Genomic DNA, 12,545 nt, shown 5'->3' with positions numbered 1-12,545 from the left:
GTTTGTTTGATTTTTTTAAAAGTAGTTTTATATTTTTAAATTTTTATTATTTTTATCTCTCAATTCCTTTTACTTCTTTTCTTCTTTCTTGCTTTATTCCTTCTTCTGTTCTTTCCAATTTTATCTCTTCTTCCTTCCTTAGTCTGTTTTTTTTTTTAAATACCCACAAGTGAGACAAAAAACCCAGAACTGTGAAAAGACCAGAGTTGGACCCAAAGAGGGGGCATCCCTCTTTGGTTGAGGGATGCCCCCTCAACCAAACGGCCGAGACAGAGAGACAAATTTCATTTTGATATTACAGAGAACCTGCAAGTTATTGCATATTTGTATTATTGTTTTTCATTATTCTTACGTCTTTTATTTGAATACTATTTTTGTATTCCTCTTCTTTCTGTTTAGTCTTCTTTGCTTGGCTGGTTATATTGTATCATTTGACAGATTTCCCCTGTTCTCTCATTCATAGTATATTGCTAACTTACTGTCCTTCACTTTATTACTGACAGTCATATACTCCCTATTCTTGTTACCTAGATTTCATAGATTCTGTCACATGATTGTTGCTCTAATATTATTATAAATAATAGCTGCTCCATACTACTGTAAATACTACACAACACCCCTCCCAGATCTTAGCCCACTTCATGTTTTCCTGAACTCTATTACTATAGTGGTTAACTCTGTTCTCTAACACAGTACACCTATTTACTATCCTTTACTCTCACCTTACCTCAGAATCGGACCTCCCACAACCTCATTGCTTTCTAGATCCAACTCACAATCTTTCCCTCCATAACAAGAGTCTTACCTTCTTTCCATTCTTTCTAAAAGGTGGCTAGTTGGGCAGAAGATCATGGTTAACACTATACATAGCCAAAGGATCTCTTGTCTCTTCTCTATCGGCTGCTACTGTAAATAGCATAGAATACTTTCTTGCTGTCTTAAACTATTTTGCTTTACCCCTCCAAATGATCACAAACAAGAGTAGGTGGAAGCAGTAAACATCAGGATACCTGAAGGAGACTGCACCACTGAATCTCACAGGTATTCTACCACAGAAGTTCACACCATAAACCCTGGGAGCCAGAACAGATCAATTTAAGAAGCTGAGGCTAACAAGAAGAGTCTCACAAACAATGGGAAGACAAAGAAACAATCTCCAAATGAAAGGAAAGGAGGAAGCCTCAGAAAAAAATGCTAAATGAAATAGAGGCAAGTCAACTCTCAGATATTGAGTTCAAAGCAGTGGTTATCAGGAAGCTCCATGAGCTCACAGTGAATTACCAGGAACTACAGGGAAACTACAATGAACTTGCTGCAAGCTATATCAACATTAAAAAGGAAATAGAAACTATCAACAAGGGCCAAGAGGAAATGAAGAATACAATATCTGAACTAAAGACCACAGTAGAAGGAATGAAAAGCAGAATAGATGAAGCAGAAGATCAGAATGGTGAGCTGGAGGACAAAGTAGAAAAAAACACCCAAAAAGAGCAAGAAAAGGAAAAGAGGCTCAGAAAGAATGAGGAGGGATTAAGAGAAACACAAGACAATATGAAACATAATAAAATCCAAATAATAGGGATATCAGAAGGAGGAGAAGAAGAACAAGGGATAGAAAACCTATTTGAAAGAGTAATGATGGAAAACTTCCCTAATTTGATGAGACAAAAAGGCACACAAATCCAGGAAATACAGAGAGTCCCAATCAAGACTGAACCCAAAGAGGCCCACTTCAAGACACATCATAATAAAAATGTCAAAATTCCAAAACAAAGAGAGAATCTTAAAGGCAGCAAGGGTAATAAAGGAAATAACATACAAAGGAGCCCTGATAAGATTAGCAGCTGACTTCTAAATGGAAATGCTCCAAGCCAGAAGAGAATGGCAACGAATATTCCAAGTAATGAGAACCAGAGGCCTGCAACCAAGGCTACTTTACCCAGCAAGGCTCTCAATCAAGATATAAGGCCAAATAAGGAGCTTTCCAGACAAAAGAAGTTTAAAAGAATACACCTCCACCAAACCAGCTCTGCAAGAGATGCTAAAGGTACTGCTTTAAGAAAAAGAAGGAAAAAAGAGAGATAGAGAGGAACACTGGTATGAAAATGACAATGAATAAGTACCTATCAATAATAACCTTAAATGTAAATGGATTAAATGCTCCAATCAAAAGACATAGAATAGCTGAATGGATAAGAAAGCATGACCCACACATATGCTGCCTACAAGAGACCTACCTCAGGACAAAAGACCTACACAGACTGAAAGTAAAGTGCTGGAAACAAATATTCCAAGCAAACGGACAGGAAAAAAAAGCCTGGGTAGCAATATTCAATATCAGACAAAATAGACTTCAAAAAAAGGGCCATAAAGTGACCAGAAGGTCACTTCATAATACTCAAGGGAAGAATCCACGAAGAAGACAAAAATATTGTAAAAATATATGCACCCGATGTAGGAGCACCCAAATACATAAAGAAAATCGTAGAGGACTTCAAGAAAGGTATTGACAGCAACACAATTATAGTTGGGGATTTTAATACCCCATTGTCAAAAATGGACAGATGTTCCAAACAAAATATCAACAAAGATATTGTGGCATTGAACAATGCTCTACATGAAATGGACTTAACTTATATATATAGAGCCCTTCGTCCCAAAGAAGCTAAATACACATTCTTTTCAAATGCGCATGGAACATTTTCAAAGATAGACCACATGGTAGGACAAAATGAGCCTCAACAAATTCAAGAAAATTGAAATCATACCAAGTATTTTCTCTGATCACAAGGGACTGAAACTAGAAACCAACCCCAAGGGGAAAAAAACCAAATGCTCAAATACATGGAGATTGAATAGCATTTCATTAAACAACGAATGGGTCAAAAATGAAATTAGAGAAGAAATCAAAAAGTTTCTGGAAACAACTGAAAATGAACTCAGAACAACTCAAGATTTATGGGACACAGGGAAGGCAGTCCTGAGAGGGAAGTTCATAGCGGTACAGGTCTATCTAAAAAAAGAGAGAGACATTTTGAACAAACAACCTAACCCTATGCCTACAAGAACTCAAGGAACAACAACAAAGACAGCCTAGAGCAAGTAGAAGGGAGGAAATAACCAAGATCAAAGCAGAAATAAATGACCTAGAGACTAAAAGCACAATTCTAAGGATCTCTGAATCCAGGAGGTGTTTTTTTGAAAAGATAAACAAAATAGACAAGCCTGCTTAAAGCAGGCTCATCAAGAAAAAAAGAGAGAGGACCCAAATAAACACAACCAGAAATGAAATAGAGATTACAACTGACACCACAGAAATACAAAGGATTGTAAGAAATTACTATGAAGAACTATATGCCAAGAAATTTGAAAAGCTCAGTGAAATGGACAGATTTCTAGAAAAATATAATCTTCCAAAACTGGATGAAGAAGCAGCAGAAGAAATTGAAGCAGTAATCAAAAAACTCCCAACACACAAAAGCTCTGGACCAGATGGTTTCACAGGAGAATTCTACAAAGCATTTAAGGAAGAGCTAACCTACATCCGTAACAGACTATTCCAAAAAACCCAAAATAAGGGAAGGCTCCCAAACTCTTTTTATGAAGCTAGCATCATCCTAATCCCAAAACCAGATAAAGATACAACAAAGAAAGAAAACTTCAGGCCAATATCGCTGATGAACATAGACTCTAAAATCCTCAACAAAATATTGGCAAACCGCAACCAACAGTACATTAAAAAGATCATACACCATGANTGGACCAGATGGTTTCACAGGAGAATTCTACAAAGCATTTAAGGAAGAGCTAACCTACATCCATAACAGACTATTCCAAAAAACCCAAAATAAGGGAAGGCTCCCAAACTCTTTTTATGAAGCTAGCATCATCCTAATCCCAAAACCAGATAAAGACACAACAAAGAAAGAAAACTTCAGGCCAATATCGCTGATGAACATAGACTCTAAAATCCTCAACAAAATATTGGCAAACCGCAACCAACAGTACATTAAAAAGATCATACACCATGACCAAGTGGGATTCATCCCAGGGATGTGAGGATGGTTCAACATTCGCAAATCAGTAAATGTAATACACCACATAAACAAAAGCAAAGACAAAAAACACATGATCATGTCAATAGATGAAAAAAGCATTTGATAAGGTACAGCACCCATTTATGATAAAAACACTCAGCAACGTTAGACTAGAGGGAGCATTCCTCAACGTAATAAAGGCCATATACGAGAGACCTACAGCCAACATCATACTTAACGGGCAAAAAGTGAAAGCTTTTCCACTAAGATCAGAAACAAGACAAAGTTGTCCACTTTCACCACTTGTATTCAATATAGTATTGAAAGTTTTGGCCACAGCAATCAGACAAGAAAAGGAAATAAAAGGCATCCAAATTGGAAAGGAGGAAACAAAACTGTCATTGTTTGCAGATGACATGATAGTGTACATAGAAAACCCTATACACTCCACTCAAAAACTGCTCAGCAAAACAGCAGGATGCAAAGTCAGTATCCAGAAATCAAAGGCATTTTTGTATACCAATAATGAAATAGCAGAAGCAGAAATCAAGAAAAAAATCTCATTTGATATAGCAAAAAGAAAAATAAAATACCTAGGAATAAACCTAACCAAGGAGGTAAAAGACCTCTATGTCTATGCAGAAAACTACACAACACTGAAGAAAGAAATCGAGGAAGACACAAACAAATGGAAACATATACCGTGTTCATGGATCGGAAGAATTAACATCAAAATGTCCAAGCAATTTACAGATTCAATGCAACACCTATTAAAATACCAATGGCATATTTCACAGACATAGACCAAACACTTCAAAAATTTCATGTGAAACCATAAACAACCTCGAATAGTGGCTGCAATTTTGAGAAAGAAGAACAAAGTAGGAGGGATCACAATACCTGGTATCAAACTGTATTACAAGGTCACTGTAATCAAAACAGCCTGGTACTGGCATAAAAAGAAGCACATAGACCAATGGAACAGAGCCCAGAAATAAACCCGAGTCTCTATGGTCAATTAACATTTGACAAAGGGGGCAGCAATATAAAATGGAGTAAAAATAGCCTTTTAACAAATGGTTTTGGGAGAACTGGACAGCTACATGCAAAAAAAATGAAACTCAAGCACCAGCTTACACCATACACCAAAATAAATTCATGGTGGATAAAAGACATAAATATAAGCTGTGACACCATTAAAGTCCTAGAGGAGAACATAGGCAGGAAAACCTCAGATATTTCACACAGCAACATTTTTACTGAGATGTCCTCTAGAGCAAGTGACATAAAGGAAAGAATAAACAAATGGAATCTCATCAAAACAAAAAGCTCTGCACAGCTAAAGAAAACAGAATTAAAATAAAAGGAGAACCAACTGTATGGGAAAACATATTTGCCAATGATACCTTTTACAAGGGTTTAATATCTAAATTATATAAAAAACTTACATGACTCCACTCTAAGAAGAGAAGCAACTCAATTACAAAGTGGGCAAAGGCCCTGGCTGGTGTAGCTCAGTGGGTAGAGCACAGGCCTGTGAACCAAAGGATCGTGGTTCGATTCCCAGTCAGGGCAAATGCCTGGGTTGCAGGCCGGTTCCCAGCAGTGGATGCACTAGAGGCAACCATACATTGATATTTCTCTCCTTCTTCCCTTCCCCTCTAAAGATAAATAAATAAAATGTTTCTTTTAAAGTGGGCAAAGGACTTGAACAGAAATTTCTCCAAGGAGGACATATACAGGATCCAGAGGCACATGAAAAGATGCTCAATATTGCTAGCTATCAGAGATGCAAGTTCAAACTACAATGAGATACCACCTCACACTGGTTAGAATGGCTATCATAAACAAAGCAACAAACAAGTGTTGGAGAGGTTGTGGGGGAAAGGGAACTATAGTTTACTGTTGTTGGGATTGCAGACTGGTACAACCACTATGGAAAACAGTATAGAATTTTCTCAGAAAACTAAAAATGCATCTGCCTTTGTACCCAACAATTCCACTGCTAGGATTATATCCTAAGAACCCTGAAACACCAATCCAAAAGAACTTATGCACCCCAGTGTTCATAGCAGCACAATATACAATAACCAAGTGCCTAGGTAAATGAATGGGTAAAAAAACTATGGTACATTTACGCAATGGAATTATCTGCAGCAGAAAGAAAGGAGCTCCTACTCTTTGGGACAGCATGGGTGGAACTGGAAAGCATTATGCTAAGTGAAATAAGCCAGGTGGTGAAAGACAAATACCCCATGATCTCACCTTTAACAGGAACCTAAACAACAAAACAAACGAACAAGCAAAATATAACCAAAGACACTGAAATAGAGAATAGGCTGACGGTGTCCAGAGTCAGGAGGGGAGGGGATTTCAGGGGAAAAGGAGAAGGGTTTACAAGAACAAGTATAAAAGACACATGGACAAAAACTTCGGGGGTTGGAAATGGGAGGGAGGTGGGGAGGGTTGGATGGGAGCAAAAGACAGAAAACTCTTGAAAAACAGTATTAAATTTTTTTTAAAATTCTTTATATACCATTGTAATTAACATTTCCTTGCAATTTACACTTTTCAAATATTATATTTTCTTTGGGATTAAATTTTTCTCAGTCAGTAATGCCTTTTGTGTAACTTATTTTAAGAAGAGCCTGTGGAGCCAGCCCTACAATTATCAGAAGTTTCTTACTAACAGTGTGGTTTCTTGGAAAGACCCTTTTGTCTGGCCCTCAGGAGATCTGGATTCTCAATCAGGCTGTGCTAATAACTAGGTGCATGAACTTGCATTTAATCTTGGGTGTAATATAAGAAATATATTCTTCTAAAGTCTAGAACTCTAAAATGTCAATAAATAGTGAACCAGCACTAGAAATATGCATGTCATATCTATTCATTCCCACAGAGCTGGGTCCTTCTACAAGGTGCTAATAAGCCCCTTTACACCTTTCGAGCCAGTTCTTGGTGTGATGCCCAAGGTGTCATTGTGTATGAAAGTATATGTAGATACCCTATTTTTGAGTAAGCTCCATTGATTTCCTAGGATGGAGGATGTCCCTACTAATAATTTTTATCTTTTTTGTAATTAATATGATAGTCTCAAAATAGAAATGACAGTCCTCTAGTGTTACTGATTTTTAAATTGACACTTTCCTACAAACTATCATATTTTCTTTTGTCCCTAAAAAGAGTTCAGAAGGCCTCTTTTTAATATTGAATAACAAAAACAAGCAAAGAATGAGACTGAAAATACTCGTTTAAAGATAATGTGATTAAACATCTTCATTGGCTGTTGAGATAAAATTATAGATGTATGTAATTGAATGCCATGCTTTTGCCTCACTGCAAATTGATTTGACAGTGGCCATGCAAGTGAGCCCTGAAAAATTTGCCTTATGTTTCTTGCAAAGCAGATGGAAGCTTCCCCCTCCAGTTTCATAGCTGTGTGTATAATATTTGATAATTTGACATTTGTTGTTTAATAATTTAGAGTACCAGAGCCAAAAATGAGTGGTGCTTTCTTTTTTACTCCTGTTTCCCATATGAGCAACTGTAATTCCAGTGTCTGTTAATATCAAAAGAACATTTCATGTGCCTCAAAAGTGGCGTAATTTATGTAAACCAAAGATGTGTTTACTTCTCAATAATTATCTTGTTTTGGGTTTCTTGGTTGTAAGGTTATCCAAGCAAACACAGTGGATGAACGTACTAACTTTCTTGTGGAAGAATACTCTACATCTGGTCGTCTGGACAACATCACCCAGGTCATGAGTCTGCACACTCAGTACCTGGAGTCGTTCCTGCGGAGCCAGTTCTATATGCTGCGCATGGACGGCCCCCTTCCTCTGTCACACAGGCACTACATCGCAATAATGGTGACTCTGCGCTCTCTCGTTCCTTCTTCCTTGTAGTGTTGTGTTTGTGGGTGTGTAGAGCTCGGTATAATTTTAAGGACCTAAAAATTGAAAAATTCTGTGACTTTTTGGATACCAGATCACTTGAGTACATCCTGTATGTTTTAAGCTATTTAATGTATGGAAAAGTTCTCATTTAATTTTTACTAAAGTCATTTTTCATCTTTAATCTCTTGTGATTAAAGATGCTTGTAGGGGGCCAAAGTAACATCCCACAAGTTTTGTTTTTGCTTTTGATGTCTTGCTTTCATTATTAAAATAAAAGCGTATGTGACATTTATTTAGTATTTTATACATGAAAATAATTACTACTTCGGTTAACTAAGAGGAAAGTATCAGTCAGCACCAGTGGAGACTCTGGATAAGAGAAGCATTCTTAAAGGAATTGTATCTTTTTAAGTATAGTAGTACCTGGTACCAGTTAGCTAGTGAATGTTTGAGGAGGAGAGAGAGAATTATAAATTGGGATGATGAGTAGCAGGAGTGAGAAGGGTAGAAAGGAAGAACAGCGCTACAGTAATAGTCAAACTAGTACTGGAGAAAAAGAGGAATGAGAACACGGTGCAAGTGCTGTGTATTTCAGGTTTAGACCAGCTGGGCTGACAGAGCCAGCAGCCAGCTGGGAGTTGGTAGATTAGTTTCACCAGGTTTCACTTGACTATCTTGTTTATACTCTCACTGAAGTTTTAAACAAACACAAAAAGGGCAGTATTCTATTTAAGTGAATTATGAACTTAAAAAAGGAAATAATTTTAGTTTAAGATTTTGATGCAAATCAGGCTGAAAGCAGACCTAGCATGCTCATATACTAAGAAACAAATATAGAAAATAAAATAGAACGATACTATTTGACTGAGAAAGAGCCCTGAGGAATGGAGCACTTTAAAGTCTACTTTGTTTGGATTTACCAAATTGTCAGTATCAAGGCTGATTTTAACTTCATAGGAAGGAGTCAGTGATTTTCAGTTTCTTCTCCATAGAGTGATCTGCATAGATAAGACTGAGGTCACAGTTATATCAAAGGGAGTAAGAGAATTACCCAAATCAGCATGCATTTTGAATTGGTAGAATTCCAGTTAATGAGATTTTACTGTTATAAGTAGAATACAGTTGATACAGCTTACCATAATGAAATGACATATTTTCTTAAAACGAGAAAGTGGCTTCTAAGTTGATTGGTACCAACTTCTAGGAAATAACTGGCTTCATGTGATACTTTATGTGCTTATACAAGCGTCAGCTTCATATATTGACTCAAGAATCTATGGCATCGTGATGTGAGTTTTAGGAGGATTCAATAAGAAAATAAATTTTAGCTATAAAATTATGAATCCTATCTATATTTTTGTTTAGCAATAGTAGAATAGGGCTCTGCCATGATTGTTTTATCAAGTAACTCTTTGTGTTCTAGGCTGCAGCTAGACATCAGTGTTCGTACTTAATAAATATGCATGTGGATGAATTTCTGAAGACAGGAGGTATTGCTGAGTGGTTGAATGGTTTGGAATATGTACCACAAAGACTGAAAAATCTTAATGAAATAAATAAGCTGCTAGCACACCGACCCTGGCTGATCACGAAAGAGCACATTCAGGTACTGAGTGTTTCTTTGAAATAAGAAAAGATATTTACTAATGATTCTAACTAAGAATTATTCAGTTAAGTATTTTGCTTAAGACTTAATGTTAAAAACTTATATATTAGGAACTTGAAAAATACAATAGTATATTTATGTATGCAGAAAAATACATAGGAAAGTGGGTTTAGTTTTAAGTATGAATAATTTCTTCTCTTTAAGTAATCATCAATTAACTTGAAAAGTGCTTTAGTGGGTGGCAATGAAAAATGTTGATTTCTGTTTTCTAGTAGTGGGTAGAACAGAGAAAATACACTAGCATGATAAAATACTTGGGTTCTAGTCTCTCCTCTGTTACTCACAAATTTGTGACCTTTAGTGGATTAACTTCTGTGGGGTCTATGGCCATACCACCCTGAACACGCCCAATCCCGTCTGAGCTCGGAAGTTAAGCAGGGTCGGGCCTGGTTAGTACTTGGATGGGAGACTTCTGTGGGCCTCAGCAGTTCCTCCACTGTAAAATAAGGGGCCTGGATTAAATGTGTTCTGAGCTGTTCTCGGGCTCTGACATCTTTGTAATTTTAAGATTTTCTCAAAATAATTTTGCAAATAAAAAGTAATTTGCCAGCGAGTTTGCAAATGCTTAAATGCCTCTAGAAGCTGGAGCTCAGGTGAGAAATAGAGTTGTGATGGACTAAAGCACTTGCACTTGGAAAGGACTTCATCAAAGGCCTCCAGGGTGAGGTGGTCTTTATAATATCCTTCACACTGTGCATGGCACTTAGTAACTAATAAATAGGAAATACCATCTAAAGTAGTATATACAAGCCTTCGGTATTAAAACTTCTAATGCATTAAGATGTCCTTTTTTTGAAAAAACCCTCTTATTTTTGTTAGTTATTTGCCCAGTTAAACCGAGCTTAGCTTTTGTCAGTCTGTTATGTGCTCAGATTTTAGTTCTCTATTTGGGGATCTGTGAAGAACAATGCTGTCCTGACAGGTTCTGGTTTGGTAATATGTTAGTTAGGTAAAGGAATTTCTCAGTACTTTTGTTTCACAAGTTAATTACTTTATGTCAGTAACTTTGGTGGATCTAAAAAGATAGACACTACCCTTGGACATGCTTGGAGTCTAAAGGAGGAGAGACAGGGAGGCAATGACAGTAACCAGAGCACAAGTTTATGAGTGTAAGAAAAGAGAATCAGATCAGGTTTCCCAAAAGAGGTAACATTTGAGGTAGGCCATGAAGAATAAGGGGGAGTTTCCAAGTAGAGGCGGACATTTCAGTCAGAGAGTAAAGTATGAAATATTATAAAATGTTGGCAAAGTAGCTAATAGCTTTAAGTCACTGAAGTGTACGAATGGCTGTATAAGGCAGAGATAGAAAGAATTAGGATCGTATTATATGACCCAGTGAATACTGTATTTGTGTTTCACCCCCAGAAAGTTATGGTCTCCAGAGTTATGGTAGGTACCTCACAGGGTGCACAAGGCAGTCCTTCAGAATGTTAGAAAAGGTGTGTGTGTATTCTTATGTCATTGTTTTATATATTTTTCATAATATTAGTATTATAGTACGTGTATATAACTATTCTATATAAAATTGGATAACTATATATTGATTTATAAATAAATGTATATACTAACAGGGGATGGACCCCAAATGTTGCTGTCAGAAATACATGTGCTCAGAAGAGCTTAGGGAGTCATTATAATACGATGAATCAAGAGCCATTACAGGTTTTGAGTTGAGTTGTAATATGAGCATATTTGTTGATGCAGAAGATAATATCATAAATTACATACGGTACAGGCTAGAAGCATGGAAGCCAGTCATGAAACTGTTGCAGTGATCTACCTGTAAGGTGATTTTTTTTAAACCATGGGGAGATGAAGAGGAGGGATCAGAGAGTCTTTACATAATCATTCTGCGTAAGAATAAGCAGGACGTGGTGACTGGCAGAATGTGAGAATAGAGAAAAGGGGTGGCCGGGAGAAGTATTTTAAGAGTTCTGTACCTTCCTGTCTGGGCAGAAGGCAGTGCCATGAGCAGGAGATCGTACACAGGCCTGAGAACAGAAAGCTGTGACATCTGCACAGTGATGTCCAGGTACTGGAGAACTAACTACAGGGCTGTAGCTCAAAATGAAGGATAGAGGCAAGTAAAATTGGATAGTTATTTACGTATAAGCAAAGGTCAGGTCGAAGGAATGAATGATCCACCCAGAGAGAAATGGTATTAAGAAAAGATCATTGATAGAGTAGAAGCAGCCAACATTGTGGAGTCAAGTAGGGAGAGAAGAAAAATTATCTCAGGGTAGAAAGGGTTCAAAAAGTGGTGAAATTGCTGAAGTCATGGAGGCTGATTTTAAGAAGGAAGTGAGGAGCATATAAAACCTGCAGAGATCACATAGGATAAGTACTAAAAAGAAATAGTCAGGTGCAGCTTCAGGGGGGTTTTGTTTGTTTGGGGGGTTTTCTTTTGAGAAAGAAACCAAATTATAAGAAGTAAAAGAAATAAACATGAGGTGAGATCTTTGAAGCGATAATATGTTGGCTGTGCTTTCAGCCTAGAAAGACTGGAAAAAGCATCGCAAATTCTACCAGTTCTTTCAGAAAGCTCTTTGGCAATATTATCAAGTCACAAAAGTATTAATACCCTTTGTCCTAAAAATATTTTAAGGAATTATGTCTAAAATATGGACAAAGCTATAGCATGAAGATGCTATTTATGCTAGCAAGTAAACAAGAATAATTCAGAAGCAGTTTGTATGTCTCACAGTAAAGGAAAGAAGAAGTGATTCTGTACACCCATTCCTGGACAGTCTAGCCCATGCTTAAATATTAATACCAAACTGTAACCTTTGAGAAATGAACATGTCGGAAAATGGAGTTTGAAAAGCAGAAAATAAATGTATACTCTGATTATATAATTATGCTTATAAAAATAAAACAAGGTGTGTAAAAGTTATATTAAGATGTTAGAATATGATTGATTTTTTTCCTTTTCTTTTCCCTGAACTT

At 36.8% G+C, this 12,545-nt stretch overlaps 1 protein-coding gene across 1 annotated transcript in view; it reads left to right on the top strand.

Moving 5' to 3' along the window:
• The window catches only part of SESN3 (sestrin 3), an 87,663-nt gene that overhangs the window by 48,053 nt on the left and 27,065 nt on the right, over positions 1-12,545 (top strand). The window contains exons 3-4 of the mRNA XM_037029791.1: positions 7,709-7,906; positions 9,357-9,539. Of these exons, the coding sequence (XP_036885686.1) occupies positions 7,709-7,906; positions 9,357-9,539 (381 nt within the window). The remainder of the gene's footprint in view (positions 1-7,708; positions 7,907-9,356; positions 9,540-12,545) is intronic.

This window comes from Sturnira hondurensis, unplaced genomic scaffold, assembly GCF_014824575.4.
Source record: "Sturnira hondurensis isolate 20B ecotype Veracruz unplaced genomic scaffold, ASM1482457v3 Scaffold0020489, whole genome shotgun sequence".
Lineage (NCBI taxonomy): Eukaryota > Metazoa > Chordata > Mammalia > Chiroptera > Phyllostomidae > Sturnira > Sturnira hondurensis.
The sequence above is the reverse complement of the archived record's forward strand: the minus strand, read 5'-3'. Positions and strand labels throughout refer to the sequence as shown.